This window comes from Schistocerca gregaria, chromosome 4 (genome assembly GCF_023897955.1).
Source record: "Schistocerca gregaria isolate iqSchGreg1 chromosome 4, iqSchGreg1.2, whole genome shotgun sequence".
Lineage (NCBI taxonomy): Eukaryota > Metazoa > Arthropoda > Insecta > Orthoptera > Acrididae > Schistocerca > Schistocerca gregaria.
Window position 1 is genome coordinate 544,241,696 of NC_064923.1, and position 19,739 is coordinate 544,261,434.

Here is a 19,739-nt window from a genome sequence, read left to right on the forward strand (position 1 = left end):
TGAGAGAGAGAGGGGGAGGGGGGGAGAGAGAGAGAGAGAGAGAGAGAGAGAGAGAGAGAGAGAGAGAGAGAGAGAGAGGAGAGGAGAGGTTGATAAGGTCGAGATTCAACAGGTTTTCATGGCAATGGAAGGTACAGAAAATAATGAGTGAAGGTATGTGACAGTGAGGGAGGAAGTGTGATCAATCTGAAATTCTAGATTCAACAATTCTGTGTGGCATTGGAAGATATGGAAAATAACAAGCAAAAATACATGACAGTAAGGGACAAAGTGTGATGAATATGAAGGCCTATGAACAATTATATCAGTGGAAAAAATGTAGGATATGAGATGCTGCACCAGTTTGGAAGGTGACAGACAACACACAGAAAAGAAGAGAAAGAAAAGGACAGACACAGAGTCGAGTAATGCTTTAGAGAATAGCAACAAAGGAAAGCAGCACTGATTTGGAGGATGGAAGAAAATCTGTGGAGCAAAATCAAACAATGGAAAGTCCAGGATGGAACAACAAAAATATTATGAAAAGGACACTTTGCTATATACCATATAGAGGACATATTGAGTTACAGACATGCACAACAAAAAGACTATCATGCATTTAAAGTTTTGGTCAAAAGGCCTTCTTTGCTTCTTTGGAAATGGAAAACATACACACATTCCCATATGCACAACTCACATACACATGATGCTCTCCCTGGCTGCTGCGGCTGGCCTATGGACAGCAGGTGTTGTCAGGCCACAGTGGCCGGGGCTGGAGACTGTTTTGTGTGTGTGTGTGTGTGTGTGTGTGTGTGTGTGTGTGTGTGTGTGTGTGAGAGAGAGAGAGAGAGAGAGAGAGAGAGAGAGAGAGAGAGAGAGAGAGAGAGAGTGAGTGTTGATGTAAAACTGTTTTGCTATCTCGTGTGTGTGTGTGTGTGTGCGCGAATGTGTTGATGTAAAGCTGTTTTGCTATCACAATTCGGCCTCATAAGACTTGTAACTACAGTTTACAATAACAAATTCTGTGTTCAAACTGTCAAACATTTGTAACTTTTCATTATAAATTAAAAACGCATCATTTAAACAATACTGTGAAATACGCTAATTTTTGTATGTTATTTATACTGCTGTGGCAGCACCCACCATGGGAGTATAGGTTTAGCCATGGTTAGGCAGGTAGTCTATATAAGTTGTTGTCAGAAATATGTAACATTATATTTTTCTTTCTCTGGTGAAATTCGGAGCAATACATGAAAAGTGACTTAAAATGGTATTTGGATTCAGGCAGAGCTACCCTTTTCATTTCTTTAAGATAATTTTTTGCAACCATTACAATGTTTATTATTTCATGAATTTTGAATGGAAAATCTTACAAGTGATCATGTGTGTGTGATCTGTGCTTGTGTGAATGTGTTTGTGTTTCCCATTCTCAAAGAAGGTCTTTTGTCTGAATGCTTAAATTTTGTTGTGCCTTTCTGCAACTCTGTGTCTCCTCTATATGATGAGTAGCGACCTGTCCTTTCCGTATTTTTTTATGTAATCCACTTTTGTATAAAAGTATAAGCTTTTGACACCATTTACTACAAGAATTTGAGTTGTACAAAACTCTCGTTTTCATTGCAGCTGTATTTGTACAAATGTTAATAAAATGCATCATCTGGCTCAATAATGAATTGCTCAAGGTAATAAAATTACCTTGTAGAAAAAGGGAAACTATCTGTCTTTGAAGAACAGCCCTAAAGTTTAAACTGTACCTTATTAAAAGGAATATTGTAGATTTTTGTAGAAAGTAATCCAAAAAGCAGATTACACACTTTATGAGAAGAGCACAGCCACAAAGGCAATAAAATAAAGATAATGTGGAATACAATGCAGAAGCTGGGTGGCAGAATATAAATATTAAATATTAAAAAATATTGTAGTCTAAATGATTAATAGAAAGTCTCATAGAAAGACGTGAAACAAATACTAACAAAGAGATAGGGGGGCTGGCCAGTACTTACCTCAGCTACGTACAGCCGATAGATACACAAAAAACAACCGGAAATATATGTTCCTAGCTTTCAGAATAAATGTTCCTTCATCAGGGAGGAGAGAGGGAAAAGAAAGGGAAGAAGGGAAAGTGGATTTAGTTACTCACAACCCATGTTATGAAGCAACAGGGAAAGGAAAACAGGGAGGGTAGCAAGGATGGAGGCACGGTTGTCAGAGTGAAGCCAAAGATATTCTACTGTAAGTACTGTGCCAGCTTCAAACCAAAGAGGATGCATACAGAAGTAAAGAGGTATATAGTATAAAGATAAACACAACTATGTAGGATGAAAAGATGTGTGAATGGCTAAAGAGGAAAGGGAAAGAGGAAAAGACTGAAGAGTAAATAGGAGTGAGGTTGTTTAATGTAGGTTCAGTCCAGGGAGATGGCGGGATGAAAGGAGTGTTGGAATGCAAGTTCCCATCTCCGCAGTTCAGAGGGACTGGTGTTGGGTGGGAGAAGCCAAATGGCACATACGGTGTAGCAGGTTTCTAGGTCCCTAGAATTATGCTGGAGGGCATACTCCAATACTGGGTATTGGACATCTCCTAGGCGGACAATTTGTCTGTGTCCGTTCATGCGCTCAGCCAGTTTATTTGTTGTCATACCGATGTAAAAGGCTGTGCAGTGCAGGCATGTCAGCTGATGGATAATATTGGGTGACAAGGGGGATGCTTCTGTGTGGTCTGGGGGTACAAACGTTGTTGTTGGACAGGGAGGAATGTATTGCTCGGGAGATCTGTTTGTGGACAAGGTCTGCATGATAGTTGCGGGAGAGGAAAGCACTGGCCAGGTTATTGGTGTAATTGTTGAGGGATTTGTCACTGGAGCAGATATGTTTGCCACAAATACCTAGGCTGTCCTCACATCCAGTGTTGCCTCCCATTCCTTCTTGAAGAACATCCTGACAACCCCCAACATCAGCCCAGCTGAATCCCTTGCCATTAAGGAGCTGAAAACAGACCGCTCTATTATCATCCTCCCGGCTGATAAAGGCTCCACAACTGTGGTATTTGATCGTGTGGAGTATGCACGAGGCGGGCGGTCTACCCAACGGGAGGCCCTCGTCACACGCCATTTTTTTACTGGCAGAATACTGGAGAAGTCCAATCAGTCTACAAAGGAGATTGCTTAAAGAATCACTCTTGCAAGCCATTCTAGAATATTGCTCAAGTGTGTAGAACCCATACCAAGCACAACTAACAGGAGATATTGAATGTGTACAGAGAAGGGCAGTATGAAATCACATTTGTTTGTCCGTCCCCGGTAGCTGAGTGGTCAATTTGCTGCTCGGCCACCGAGCTGGATGGACGTGTGGCGGCAGCGCTAGGAGGGCTGGCATAAACAGTGACTGTGTGGCTGTTACCAAGGTCAGTAGAGCGCTTTGCTTACTTTGCATCTTTCAGTGATTTAAAATGACAAAATGAACAAAATTAACTGTGAAAGAAGAGATACGGTTAGATTCACTTTTGATTAGACCTGTAAAAGAAATTATTGGCGTTCAATCTTTCTTTTGTTTCCAATTCTGTCTTTTTGAAATTGATTTCCTCTAATTTGTGCTCCTCGATAGTTGACAAGTGTGCTGGCAAAATGAAATTTAATCATGCAGATGGAACCGTTAGTGAAATTCTTGTTTCCCATGCTGGGCTAGGCATTCGAACAGTGAGAGTTTTCGAACTGCCGTTCGAGGTCCCTGCTGGAACAATCAATGCTGCTCTTCAGCCCTATGGTAGGGTTATATCTAATATTGCAGAAAAATGGTCGGAGGAATATATGTTTCTGGTTTTGAATGGAGTTAGACAGATTAAGATTGAGCTCTTACGACATATCCCTTCTTACTTGAATATCTGTGGTCATCGCGCTCTCATAATTTATGATGGGCAGCCACAGACTTGTATGTTGTGTAACACCACAGGGCACGTCAGAAGTGAGTACAGTAGAAGGCGTGTTCCTCAGTTACCGACTAACGAGGTGGCTGTCCCGGGACAAGTTGTTTGCGTGCAAGTGATGTACGCTGCCGCGGCAGCTAGCCGGGCCCCCAATCAACAGAATATGGCCGAGCAGGTGGGACCTTCTGATGCACGCACGAAACGGGAAGCACCGCGGAGTTGACTAGCGATGACAATCAGAATCTGGCCAGTAATGACGTCACTGAGGGCGCACCACGCTTGCCCTCTGAGCCTGACAACTCTTCCAACAAGCGACAAGCTTCATTGATAATACCTGATGTAGACGTGGTAGAGTACGAAGCGGTAGTTAGACATGAAAAGGCCAACATTCCAGAGGGAACTACAGTGGATGGACATAAAGAGGAAGTGATGCAACAAATAACTGACAGCAGCAACAGCTGGCTCCGAAATTAACAGAACTCAAAAATCTTCCGCCACAAAGGCGAAACAGGTGACTTCTCCTCGACCTTCCATGGAGTCGCCAGGAAGTTCACCAAAGGTTTCACAGATGATTTCACAAAAAATCATCAAAAAAATAAAGAGAGATGAAGAGCACATCAAGCTGCAGAGAACTTGGCCCCTCCTTTAAGAGAGCGGCTGAGGAAGGTACAGGAGACCGAAAAGAAGGACAAAGATACACGAAAGGAAGCAGTCGGCGAGTGTTCAGATCGGAACAAGAGACAAGAATGGGCTGAAACGCCACAGAGAACATTTGAACCCTTGCATGACAATACGACATCAGATATGCACAACGAAACCCGACTTGGACAAGGACAGGGACACATCACCACGCCATGATTTAACTGGGAGGACGAAAAGGAGGATCAGACCGATGCAATGGGGGCAGAAGCGGCTTTTGAGGAAGAATTTTTTATTAAAAATTGTCACACTGAACTCTAAAGAGAAAGAAAAAAAGAAAAAGGAAGGAAAACCGTCAATGGAATAAAAGTTAAACAAAATAACACTATATATATATCTAAACAGAAGTTACTGTACGCGGCACCAATAACGTGTCCTCTATTTACTGTCTTGTAGCGTCTCACTGTGGAACATACATATAACATGACCACCCTAGACATAAACAAAATTCAGAGTCAAGCAAAGGTAGCTGCACTGAAGGACTTTCTGTATCAGTCAGATACAGATATAGCCTTCCTGCAGGAAGTTAATGTCAAAGAATTGTATGTTTCGGGGTACAAAGAGGTGTTGAATGTGGCTCCAGAAAACACATGTGGAACAGCCACCCTTGCTAAAGAAGGGATCGAGAAGCAAAAAACACCTCCATCTACCACTTGATACAAAACACAAAAAACAGAAGAAAAAATTTTATTGCCAGCCTCAGAACAGAATATAACAGAGTCCTGACAGAACAAAGGGATATCTTAAATGAAGCACACAGATTTTTTCAGCAATTATATTCTGGAAATGCTACTGACAACAACTCGGTACAAGAGTTTTTACAGAACTTCGGAATAGAGGCAGTTGTTACAGAGGAGGAGAACAGAGGTTTAACATTAAAAATTACGAATGGCGAGATTTTTGATATACTCAAATCTTCATCTTCACGGAAGTCTCCCGGCCCAGATGGCCTGCCTGTGGAGTTTTATAGGACCTTTTGGCATCTAATAGGTTCACAATTCATGGAAGTAGTTAATGATATCTTGAGGGGAGAGGAAATTCCTGCTGCTTTCAAGGAAAGTGTAACGGTACTACTTCCAAAGAGAAGGAGTATGGACATGAATGATATTACTAAAATGAGGCCAATCAGTCTAATGAACTCAGATTACAAGGTAGTAGCACGTTTAATTAAAGAACGAATGGGACCGATTTTAGAAGAAAGTCATTGGATGCCACCAGACGTGTCTCCCTCGACGTACCATTTCTAAGAATGTATGTGAATATCGAGACATTATTTCTATTTTCTCATCATCGTCAGTGAATGGAGGCATTACCTTCATTGATTTTGCTAAAGCGTTTGACAGAGTCAACTGCGGATATCTGTTCAGAACCTTGAAACACATAGGTTTCAATGATGGCAACTTAGTAGTTTTAATGAACATCGTCAGAGGCATACGAACGAAAATCTCGATCTATGGACAATATATTAATGAAGTATTGATATGTAGTAGAGTTCCTCAGGGAAGTCCCCTGTCCATGTTGTTTTATGTGGTTTCTCTGGAACCCGTTTTATGGCTTTTGAACACAACCTTAGAAGGCATAACAATAGCTGGGCTGAAGACAGTTACAAATGCATACGCTGATGATGTGGGAGTTCTAGTAAGGAGCGATGATGACTGTGCCCAGCTAATGGACAAGTTATTGCTTTATAGCAGGGTAACTGGTGTGAGGATAAATGAAATGAAAAGTTCCTTTTTAAATTTACAGGGCCTTGACAATGTGCAGCTACGGTGGGCAAACAGGGTGGACCATTGCATTGCTTTGAGCATAACTTTTTACAGTTGCCCATTAAGAACAACGGCTGCTAATTGGAAACAGGTGCTAGGGAAAATCAGAGGCAGCTTAATACTGCAAGAAACGAGAGACTGAAATATCAAGCAAAGAATTAAACTAATAAACTGTGCAGTTCTTTCGAAAGCTGCGTATGTCACTCAGATTTTACCAACACCTCCAAACATAGCAAAATCTATAAGGAGCACAATCTGTCAATATGTATGAAAAGGCAATATTTTTAGCGTAGCAGTAGGAACGACTACATCAAAATGCAGGCCTAGGGCTGACAGACTATCCTCTTCATTAAAAGAACACTAAAACTTATAGAGACACAGCCGAACAGCATAACTGCCACTGTATTTGACCTTCTTAAACCAGAAAGCATGCACCTGCCAGTAGATGTTCACAACATAAATTACAACCTAAAGTGTATTAAGGATTTTTATGTACAATTAAGCTACTTGGCATGCATTTTAACAGACGAAAATAAGAGGACAAGTAAATATATAGTAGAGAAGTTACAATCACGCGAAAACCTAAATAAAATGGAGCTGAAGTATCCCAACAAAAACTGGGGAAAATATGGACTAATATAAATAACAAAACACTGACTACGGAAGTGCAAGTGTCATGGTACAGTGTTGTGAACAACATAATTAGCACCAATGTAAAACTGTATTCAATAGGACTACCTGCAACCAATGTGTGCCAAAAATGTCACAATTTGGACTCCTTAAAGCATCACTTCATCTGTAATGGATACAAGAATATTTGGGATGACATTGTATTGCAAGTTGCTTTTCTCAAACAGACCGATGGAAGAGAAATCACACTACACGATATACTCTTCCCAGAAGAAGTTTCCTTTCCACCACAAAAAAACAATGTCATCTTGTGGCTATTCGGAAATTTTGTCAATGATGTTGTCAACGACAAAGTCAATGACAATCTACAAGAATATCAAGAATATATGAAAGACTAATACTTCAAAATATACTGGAAAAAAGACCATAAACAGAAGTTCTGGAATATGATGCAAATTTTGTTTCAGAAACAAGGCATCAGTTAATACCTAAATAATATGAAATCAACGGAACAAGACATACTGCCAAAGTAGGAGATTGCTGTTGAGGGTGCAGTATGGTGGGGACTTCATGTGCCCCGTGGCCGATACGGTAGCCGTGAAGGCCTCAATAGAACCCCGAAAAAGCATGTTTTCCCAAAAAGTAACAGGAGTCATGCCACAGCACAAGAATAGTAGGAAAAAACTATTCTAATGCATAAGACGTGCATCACTGAAGAAGTTTAATTTCCTCTCTTAATTTTTACTTTTGCTTCTCTCTCATTTTTGTTTAAATTCTAATGAAAGAATATTCTGCATTCCGTTAATGCAATTAAAAAAAAAGAGGCCCAGGTTCGATTCCCGGCTGGAAGATTCTTGAAGACAGACATAAACTAACCAGAACAAGGCTGCTTGCAAAGTTTCATGCACCAGCCGTAAATGATGGCTCTAGAATATTTTACAATCCCTTACATATTGATCCCATAGGGATCATGTGGACAATATTAGATTAACTATTGCACACAAAGAGGAATTTAAACAATCATTCTTTCCATGCTCAGGATGTGAATGGAACAAGAATAAACCTTAATAACTGATACAATGGGACATACCCTTGTCCATGCACTTCACAGTGGTTTGCACAGTATACATCTACATCTACATGATTACTCTGCAGTTCACATTTAAGTGCTTGGCAGAGGGTTCATCGAACCACAATCATACTATCTTTCTACCATTCCACACCCGAACAGCGCGCGGGAAAAACGAACACCAAAACCTTTCTGTTCGAGCTCTGATTTCTCTTTTATTTTGATGATCATTCCTACCTATGTAGGTTGGGCTCAACAAAATATTTTCGCATTCGGAAGAGAAAGTTGGTGACTGAAATTTCGTAAATAGATCTCGCCGCGACGAAAAACGTCTTTGCTTTAATGACTTCCATCCCAACTCACGTATCATATCTGCCACACTCTCTCCCCTATTACGTGATAATACAAAACGAGCTGCCCTTTTTTGCACCCTTTCGATGTCCTCCGTCAATCCCACCTGTTAAGGATCCCACGCCGCGCTGCAATATTCTAACAGAGGACGAATGAGTGTAGTGTAAGCTCTCTCTTTAGTGGACTTGTTGCATCTTCTAAGGGTCCTGCAAATGAAACGCAACCTTTGGCTTGCCTTCCCCACAATATTATCTATGTGGTCTTTCCAACTGAAGTTTTTCGTAATTTTAACACCCAGGTACTTAATTGAATTGACAGCCTTGAGAATTGTACTATTTATCGAGTAATCGAATTCCAACGGATTTCTTTTGGAACTCATGTGGATCACCTCACACTTTTCGTTATTTAGCGTCAACTGCCACCTGCCACACCATACAGTAATCTTTTCTAAATCGCTTTGCAACTGATACTGGTCTTCGGATGACCTTACTAGACGGTAAATTACAGCATCATCTGCGAACAACCTAAGAGAACTGCTCAGATTGTCACTCAGGTCATTTATATAGATCAGCAACAGCAGAGGTCCCAGGACGCTTTCCTGGGGAACACCTGATATCACTTCAGTTTTATGCGATGATTTGCCGTCTATCACTACGAACTGCGACCTTCCTGACAGGAAATCACGAATCCAATAGCACAACTGAGACGATACCCCATAGGCCCCGCAGCTTGATTAGAAGTCGCTTGTGAGGAACGGTGTCAAAAGCCTTCCAGAAATATGGAATCAACTTGAGATCCCCTGTCGATAGCGGCCATTACTTCGTGCAAATAAAGAGCTAACTGCGTTGCACAAGAACGATGTTTTCTGAAACCACGCTGATTACGTATCAATAGATCATTCCCTTCGAGGTGATTCATAATGTTTGAATACAGTATATGCTCCAAAACCCTACTGCAAACCAACGTCAATGATATAGGCCTGTAGTTCTATGGATTACTCCTACTAGCCTTCTTAAACACTGGTGCGACTGCGCAATTTTCCAATCTGTAGGTACAGATCTATCAGTGAGCGAGCGGTTGTATATGATTGTTAAGTAGGGAGCTATTGTATCAGCGTAATCTGAAAGGAACCTAATCGGTATACAATCTGGACCTGAAGACTTGCCCGTATCAAGCGATTTGAGTTGCTTCGCAACCCCTAGATGTAGATGTTTTTAAATATTTGATGATGTTCAGTTTTCTGCCTTATTTAGCAATCAGTTATAGAGTTTTGCACCAGAATAAAAATTCCATTCTTAATCCTACATAGGGAACAATTATTTCTCCTTCTGGTGCTGTGGTTGAGAATTGCTGAATTCATCCTAAATTCACTTTTGTTATTAACCAAAAATCCTTGGTCCATCAAGAAGCTTCATCATGATGTTTGGTTTTCAGTTTTATACAATATACTTATTGCACACCTCTTTAGAATAAACACTTGTTTCACTTTAGCTACAATGCTCCAGAAGATTACACCATAGGACAGAACTGTGTGCACAGTATACAAGGAATCTAGTCTGCATGTCAACACAGTGACAGAGATTTTTGAGCACAAAACAGACAGAAGTGAGCTTTCTGGTTAACTTATCTACAAGCTGGTGCTGATGCTCAGGAACTTCTCACAAGAAGCCTCATACAACAATAGGCTTTATACCTGCATATTATGTCAACCACATGTGAAACAGGGAAGGATATGAGTTTCACGAAATGATTACCTTGGTACTCACTGTTCCTCTCCCATCAGAGAAACATTAAAAATGTCATAGAAAAGTTTTTACAGAACACTGGTAACATGTAGGGGCATATGCAGATGTATGCAAGTTAGTGAGTGTGTGGGTGTGTTTGTGCACTGTATCCTGACAAAGGAGGAGTCCAAATGCTAACATGTTTTCCTTCTTTTTTGTGTGCCTATTGATGACTAAACACTTCTGCTTTTCAGTGAGTGGTCTCCTTTAATCCTAAAGTATACAGAAACAATAAAAAATTATTTATTATCACTTGCTATTATGTAACTGAAAATTACCTTAGCAGGAGAACTGATTGTAACATATTGTTTTTCTTTGAAATCATAAATAATTCACATATTAAGTCAGGCACAGTCCTCTCACCTGTTTCCAGGCATCTCCTGAGATTCAGAAGAGAATGAAAACTTAATGAAGCAACATGAGGTCTACCCCAACGATCCGCCCCTTCTTCTACATCTTCTTCATATTTGATCCAGCGGGCAGTTTCTTTCCATTCCCTGTCTTCTCCTTCTCCATACAATTCATCCAATTGAACAAAAACCTAGAAGTATCAAATAGAAAACTTTACCAACAAAATGTTTTATTAATTTGGAGTTGCTGTCACAGTGACAATTTATAACCCAGATCTTCCATATTCAGGCTTATATTAAATATGTTTTAACTATCCATAAATATCCAGGATAAAATGTTATATATATATGAGGACAGAACGTTACCCATCAAAAAGAAGAGCTGTTTACCATCAGACATGCAGGTGTGTGTGTGTGTGTGTGTGTGTGTGTGTGTGTGTGTGTGTGTGTGTGTGTGTGTGTTTTCTACACACATGTCCATTGGTCAGCATCTCTTTTGGTTTGTGTAGTGGTCTATTCTCATTGGTATTATACTACGCATTAAAGACACTATTCAAATGCTATACATATATTAAGCAGACTATAAAAAAACAATTGCACCATTTTTTGTCTCTTAAAGGATTATAACTCCTTTTAGTAAAGAAAGACATTGCAGTCATACTGAAGACAGCCATTATTGTTGAAATTATTGGTTGGCAAGTTATTTATTCTCCAGCACAGTCACAACAATTCTGAAAGGAAATAAATGATTTTCAAAATGATTGTAATTTCCTTATGCATGAGGTTTAACACATAGCTTCAATGTTCATATTAAATGATGGTTACATGTTAACAGTGTAAAGCACATCAATCGTTTGTTTGGGACTTCCACTTGTACTTCATCATACATCAAGACAGCTATTGTCCCACATTTGTTACTTGCATCTACCCTCCGCAAGTCAAAGGTTTGTGTGTAGAAGGTACTTTTTTATAATCATATGTTAAGATTGAATGGCTTGCCTGTCACTGATAAAGTGTGGGATGACAGCACGTCTTAATGTTGGTGCATGAGCTGTTGTTTGTGTGTTCTTATCTTCATAATGCCAAAAGAGCTTTACTTTAATGAGGAGATTGAAGAAAGTTTTTTAAACTGCACCATGAAAACATTTTATTGAAACCTTCCAAGAAGCATGTTGAGAGATTGTAGACACCTTTCTTCAATGTCTGTCAGTTCAGATGTTTGATCATTTCTGTGGCACTGTTTTGTGACTCAAATTAGCCTGCACTAATTCTGTTTGTGTATGGTCACTGCCCCCTTTTTGACTCACTTGAAATGAATTTCACACACTCAAGCAATATTAAATCAGAATTCCAAATGTCCCAGCAATGAGACATATCTACCATAGCTTACTTCCTCACTGATACTGTGATTTTTCTATTTTATGTGCAATCAGTCCAGTGTTACTTCTAGACATCTGTGTTATATGAGTGACCTCAGTCATAAAACTATAAATATGTAGACAAGGGCTTCATCATTTTTTATGTTTTGTCAAATATACATTTTTCAGTTTCTTTGCAAACAAAGCTTCATGCACCAGGCTGACATCTTGGCAAAATTAGGTAATATTTGAAAAATAAATTGTCAAGATTCCTTCATAGATAACTGCATTGTCTAATAAATGTCTGAAGTTACAACTCTTGCAGTCTGCTGATTAACTGAAATATACAGGGTGTTACAAAAAGGTACGGCCAAACTTTCAGGAAACATTCCTCACACACAAAGAAAGAAAATATGTTATGTGGACATGTGTCCGGAAATGATTACTTTCCATGTTATAGCTCATTTTATTACTTCTCTTCAACTCACATTAATCATGGAATGGAAACACACAGCAACAGAACGTACAACCGTGACTTCAAACACTTTGTTACAGGAAATGTTCAAAATGTCCTCCGTTAGCGAGGATATATGCATCCACCCTCCGTCGCATGGAATCCCTGATGCGCTGATGCAGCCCTGGAGAATGGCGTATTGTATCACCGTCCACAATACGAGCACAAAGAGTCTCTAAATTTGGTAGCGGGGTTGCGTAGACAAGAGCTTTCAAATGCCCCCGTAAATGAAAGTCAAGAGGGTTGAAGTCAGGAGAGCGTGGAAGCCATGGAATTGGTCTGCCTCTACCAATCCATCAGCCACCGAATCTGTTGTTGAGAAGTGTACAAACACTTCGACTGAAATGTGCAGGAGCTCCATCGTGCATGAACCACATGTTGTGTCGTACTTGTAAAGACACATGTTCTAGCAGCACAGGTAGAGTATCCCATATGAAACCATGGTGGTGAATCGAGGAAGTACAGTACATACTGAAGAAACTAAAATGAGCTCTAACATGGAAATTAAGCGTTTCCGGACACATGTCCACATAACATATTTTCTTTATTTGTGTGTGAGGAATGTTTCCTGAAAGTTTGGCTGTATCTTTTTGTAACACCCTGTAGTGTGAACATTAATGATCTTATTGTACTTCTATAGACACACTAAAATTACTTCCATTTTTGTGAAAACATCTCCCAGTCTCAGGTTTTCACAGCATGACTGATTAATAGTATGCTTCCAGGAGCTCTGATGAGTTTCTGTTTTCATTTTATGCACAATATTTCAATGAGAGATACAGCCACCGTCTTGAGAAGCTGTAAGTTTTGCTGTCACTTGTACATTCTAGTTGGAGTACAGGCAGTGAGTATATATAACAGCAAAACTGAGGAACATGGCTGGCTCGGTCATCAAAATATTGTGTATAAAATGGAAACAGCAACTTGGCACAACAACTGGAAGAACATTATTAATCACTCATTCTATCTGTTAAAATGTCTGCAACGTAGTTACAAATCTGGCTGCAGGATTTGTTATGTAGAAGAATCCAAGACCCTAGATGAATAAAACTAGGATTCAATCACTAAACACAGCCAACAACAATAACAACAACAACAACCCTACCATCTTTCAGTCTGCTCTCTGGTTCTAACACAAGTGTTCATTCCTCAGAACAATGCCAATGAGCACAGGAAACATAAATGTGAGGATATATCAAATAAGCACTTAACCATAATATAGATTCGCCATGACACTAACTGTATAATCTACTGTGATACACTTTGCCAGATGAGTATGAGCTCCAGCATTGCTACCAATCCACAGTAGAAGGAGGTTTAAAATCTTAATGACCATCATTATCATATCATCAATGTCTTATCATTGGGCATTTGCTAGTGACAGCTGAATACGAGCCTCTTCCAACCTTCCACTGATGACATTTGAGGTGGAATCCAAAATTTTCAGGACTGGTGCTGCCATCTGGAAAGTAGGAGTAGTAGATCTTTGCACCACTAGGTGGCGAGAGCTGCACATCTGATGAGTCAGTGTGTGGAGTGGCATTCAGCTGGCAGGACATGTTGCGTGTCCACAGTGATTTCTGTAATACTCTGTGTTTGGTGTGTGGTGATTTTATTATGGATCTGGGAACAGAACAGCGCGTTTGTATCAATTTCTGTGTAAGTCTCAGGAAAAGTGCTACGGAGACCCTTGCAATGATTCAACAAGTGTTTGGGGGAGAGAGCATGAGCCATACACATGTGCTTGAGTGGCATGCTCAGTTCAGGGCCGGCCGTACAGAGGTCGAAGATGATGCTAACACTGGAAGGCCCATTAGCCGCACAATGCCAAACATTGTTGCCAAATTTCAACAGTTGGCTCATGTGGATTGACGTAGAACCATTCAAGAGGATGAAATGAGTATTGGTTATGGGACATGTCAATGAATGTTGACTGATGAATTGGGCATGCATCGTGTCACCACAAAATTTGTGCCATGTACCTTGACTGCTGATCAGAAGGCACAGCATGTTGAAGTGTGCACGGACCTTCGTCAAACCACATCTGATGATCCAACCTTCTTGTCACAGGTTATCATTGGCAACGAGAGCTGGATTTATGGTTATGACCCAGAGACAAAGTAACAAATTTCCCAGTGGAAGAGCCCGGGCTCTCCAAGACCCAAAAAAGCGAGCCAGGTGAAGAGCAAAATTAAGAGCATGATCATCGTTTTCTTTGATACCAAGGGAATTGTGCACAAAGAATTTGTCCCACCCAACCAAACAGTGAATTCTGCATACTGCTGTGACATTTTGTGACTGCTCTGTGAAAATGTGCAGTTACAATGGCCCGAAATTTGGCGTCAGGGGAACTGGCTGCTGCATCACGACATCACGCCCTGTCACACGTCCTTGCTCACCAGGACCTTTTTCACAAAAAACAACATGGCTGTTGTACCCCACCCACCGTACTTGCCAAATTTGGCACCTTGCAACTTCGCACTATTCCCAAAACTTAAACTCAAATTGAAAGGCCATCAGTTCAACACTCTAGAGAGGATTCAAGAAGCATCGCTCAAAGAACAGTACTTCTAGAAAATGTTTGGCAAGTGGCACAAGCGCTGGGACCGGCATGTACGTGTGGATGGGAACTACTTTGAGGGTGATGATGAACATTAGTCCAAAGGTAAGGTTTTTCAACAGGTGGAAGCACCAGTTCCGAAAATTTTGGATAGCACCTCATAAAGTATATGTATCCATGTTGTCCCAGCCTGTTTTCTAACGTCATCTTGCAGTATACCATCTTCTTAGTCTCTTATTATATCTTGGAATTCAATAAAAACCACCCTTTAAGTTTTTACCATCCAGTTTAATGTGATACTCTTCAGTATAGTAACTTACAGTGTATCAGTGACTTGTTTCTCAAGGACTGTTAATGCATATTTTGTTGAAATTGGGTCAAAAGTTATCTCAAAATCTATGAATCTCAGTTGAAATAGTAGCTTATATTCCTTTTTCTGTTTTAAAATTTCATTCAAAACTTGCAAATGGTCCAGTGTGCTACATCCAGTTGTCAAGCCTGCTTCTTCCTTTGCTTTATCTAAATCCATTGGTCTTTTTCTATGCAGTTCATCATATTTCAGTGAATATTTTGTGTGTTGTGAAGAGGGGGCTAACAGGTCTACAGTTATTTTTATGCCTTCCCTTGTCTCTAATCTTATAAATAGACCATGGATTTTTAGGTCGTCAAAAAGTGTGTTTTAGGCACCTAAAATAGGCGCCTTCAGTAGTTCATTTAGGCTATATAAAACCTAAAATAGGCTCTAACAAAAATGACGCAGAAAAAATAAAAATAAATTTAAATACACAGTGTTGATAGTATGAACATCTTATTAGTCATTAAAACAAGGCAAATGAATATTTACACCGGTACAGAGCACAGCAATTTACAACATTAATGTTGAACATAACTCCAAATATTTTTGAGTTCCTGCAAGATAAAGATCTCCGTAAAAAAGATGTGGCAATGCTTTAATTAATACACTCGTAGTTTCACAAATTCTGAGCATAGTTGGCTTCTCAATAAATAACCAAAATCTTTTCTAGGTTTTCTAGTGAAAAACTGTTGCGCTTGTCAGTCAGAATCAATTTATACGCTGAAAAAGAATGTAATACATAAACAAATGTGACAGGAGCGTACTTCATTTTCGGCACATCTTGAACAGGAATGCTGCAGTCAGGAGTGCTGGATTTTCCACTAAGTATGTCGGCAGCTGCACACAACTCCTTCAGGCCAGTGTTCTTCTGCAAAACGGTTTGCATTTTTGCCCGTACTTTTTCCCCTACTTCACCTGGTGCTTCATTAATTTTCATTTTGACTTCTTCAAGCAAAGAAATATTGTCGTAGATATGGCTCCCTGAGCCTTCTAATTGTGAAATTATTCTTGCCATAAATGTGTAGTGGGCCCTAATGTAAGATAAATCCCTTTTTAAAGAAGAATCTTTAAGTAACTCCATTGCTGCAGTTACAGATGCAGCATCCTCCGGTATATTTCCAACCACCTTCTGGACAGCTGAGAGATGCATACTATAGTATTCTGCTGCTATCAGCCACATGCCACAGCGGGTGACAACAGGCTCTGGCGGCAATGGGACATCTGGAAGCTGTACTTTGAATGCCCGTATTCTTGATGGTGCCTTAACAAAATATTTCACCATAGATATTGCTTTAGGAAATTGTAGCCTTACTTGCTCTGCTGTGCGATTGATCCCATGCACTACACAAGTTATGTGCAACATCAATGGGTAGAATACTTTTAATAGTTGAAATGCTGCTATCATATATGCAGCAGCATCAATGACAGGCAGAAGCACCTTATTCTCATCCACTCCATTTGGGTATAGCACCTTAAGCCCATTGTTCACAACTGTGCTATTGTTTGTTGGTTAGTTTTTGCAAGCTGTTTTGAGTAAATCAAATGAGCCCTGGATGGAGCATCTGGATCTAGCTTGCCAATGATCAGGTTTGCAGCGTAATGGCCAAGACTGTCAGTAGTTTCATCCACAGAAATCCATATACAAGATTCTCCAACATCTTCTCAGATTCTATGCAATGCAGCATTGTAAGATGAATCCACATAATTCTTACGTAAAGTTGACTCTGCAGGAATAAACTGATGGCAGTACTTCTCAAGAAAACCTCTGAAAATAGGGTTTTCTAGTTCCAAAAGGGGATGTTTGCTGCCACAAGTGCATGATACAAATCCTTGCAGAATTAGTTTTTTTTTCAGAGGATTCACCAGATTTATTGGTTAAAAGAGTTTGCTTCAATTTTGACTTTCGTTCAACATTAGCTGTATGTGCGATTCCATCTGCATGCTGAGTTAAGTGAGATTTCTTAACACTCTAAACCTAATACGAGAGAAAATGGAAATTCAGTTTAGAATCGCATATAAAGAGTAATTCATATTATTAAAGGATAGCAGCCACTGCCTTATATGAGTAGACTTTGAACTAGCTGTTTTCGGCATGGCACAGTATCCTCACACAGAAACTAGAATTTATTTTGCACTTAGAATGTCAGTAACACTTAACATGTCGGTCGCTACACAATGTACTGATGTTTTCGCTGGGTAAAAGTGAACGATGACCTGCCCGTTTTTTTTTTTTTTTTTTTTTTTTTTTTTTTTTTTTTTTTTTCCTGCGGTGCATGGGAGCGGCAGGGGAAGTACATACTCGTTGCTGGACATATGGCACCTGACAGATGGCCACCCCTTCTGAACAAGTGAATGGAATCAGCCGGTGCTTCAGATGAAAACATCTCACTACTGGCAAATTATTTTCCGAACCGGAAAATTCACGTAAATACCTTTCACAAAACAGTAGTTTGATAGGACTGCCTGTAGTCAGCAGCGAGAAAATGCACAAAGGGCAGTAATTTATCTATAGGGGGCGTCTACAATTAACATTGGGATTTTTTAATCCATGCTCAGCTTAAGGCCTATGAAACCGTTTCTTTGGGAAAACACACAGGTGGCCAGAATCCTACGAACAAAATATTTTCAAATATAACATTTAGTACTCCCACGTTTGACTCTAATGTGTACTCAAATATTTGACCGGTTCCCATTTGCTCACCGAAGTTAAGTTCCCATTCGCTCCCCGAAGTTAAGCACTGTCGCGCTCGGCACGTGCTTGGATGGATGACCATTCAAACGTGCCAAGTGCTGTTGGTAGTAAGGCAAGCAAAGGAATTGTAAACAGTCTCTAACGACCTTAGCCTTCGATGAGACGTAAAGCCCTAAGTTTACTTCCTTTTTCTAATCTTTGAAAACACAAGAACTCTTTGTCAGATTAACGAAATAGGTACTTTTTAGGATTTTGATGGCGAAATAGGCAAAATTAGGCGTCGACGTTGAAATACGTAATTTTAGGTCCTATAGAACTAACGGTATTCAGTTTAGTTAGTCATGAAACGCGTAAGTACCAACTTATATGCAAATTGGAGCTTAGGAAAAAAAATAGGTTTTAACCTAAAGATCCGTGATCTATTTTTTACATATGAATAATAAAACACCTTAAGGATTATTTGGTATTAACAGGGATAGCGATATAAAAAAATAAAAAAAGACCGAAATGTTAGGCAAATACGAAGCATGAGCGCATATCAACTAGCCACCTTGTTGCACGCTGGGCAGAAAATATTTTTTTCCATTTGTCGTATAGTGTGGAAAAACTTGGAGCCACTGTCTTATATGATGAAATAGGCACTTTTTAGGATATTAAAGCCGAAATAGGCAAAAATAGGCACTAACATCAAAATAGGCTTTTTTAGGTCCTACAGAATTAACGCTATTAAATGTGAATAGTCATGAAAAGCATAAGTACAAATTTTTATGCAAATAGGAACTCAGAAACAAAATAGGTTTTTACCTAAAATCTGCGGTCTACTTATAAAACATGCTTTTATTAGTGGTACGGAATTGTCATTCCACAAAATATCTTATTGATTTCTTTCATTTCCTACAGAATTTGTGACTCTGTCCCCATTTATTTAACTCTCCAATGGATGAAAATAAATAGCTTTCTTTGAACCAGAGTGTACTGTTTGTCTGACCGCATGTTAAATTACAACACAGAGAATGGAAAGCATTTTTAATTTTTTTTTTATTTTTGCATGATAAGACAAATCGCCAGTCTTCACTGAAGCCAGTAAAGTGCTGCATAACGGATGTTGTGAAACTTGTATAGAGTTAACAAATGGAAAATATTTAGAGGTTAAATTACAAAAAAATAATAATACAGGACTAATAGCATTTATTTACAACACAAAAACCAACATTTGTTAAGATGTATAGAGAAGATTTAGATTTCCCAGACATTAGTTTGCAGTTCTAAAACCAAAGAAATTATATTGATCTAGGAATTTGTATGGTGCTAATTGGTATAAGAAAGTGTCCACTTCAGTTGGTGTCAGCAGTGGAATCCTTCACACCTGGTCATCGACTCCAGTTGGTGACAGAAGAGGGATCAACACTACCTACAACTGACATGGATGAAAAAGATGACCTGACTACTGCAGGGTTGCAGTTTCATCAATACATGTTGGGGTGAGTGCAGTCTCTTTCTTTATGTTTTTGTTTGACTGCATGTATCATAAAGTGCTGATGGGTTTTTTGCCGATGGGTTTTTGCCAGAAGTTACACTATACTCACAATTTTAGTATATGATGGGTTACCACAGACAGTGTTCTGCAAGTATACAAATAAGAGTGGTAGTTTTGTAATAAGTGTTGTCATGAGCAAGAGGTATTGCTCATTGTCTATGAGCATACCAAATA

The 19,739-nt window shown here is 39.6% G+C and overlaps 1 protein-coding gene across 14 annotated transcripts in view; it reads right to left on the minus strand.

The window, feature by feature from the left end:
* The window catches only part of LOC126268165 (band 3 anion transport protein), an 811,429-nt gene that overhangs the window by 155,985 nt on the left and 635,705 nt on the right, over window positions 1-19,739 (minus strand). For all 14 annotated transcript variants that reach the window (XM_049973749.1, XM_049973744.1, XM_049973747.1 and 11 more), the window contains one exon: window positions 10,563-10,740. In XM_049973749.1, coding sequence (XP_049829706.1) covers window positions 10,563-10,740 — 178 coding nt within the window. The remainder of the gene's footprint in view (window positions 1-10,562; window positions 10,741-19,739) is intronic.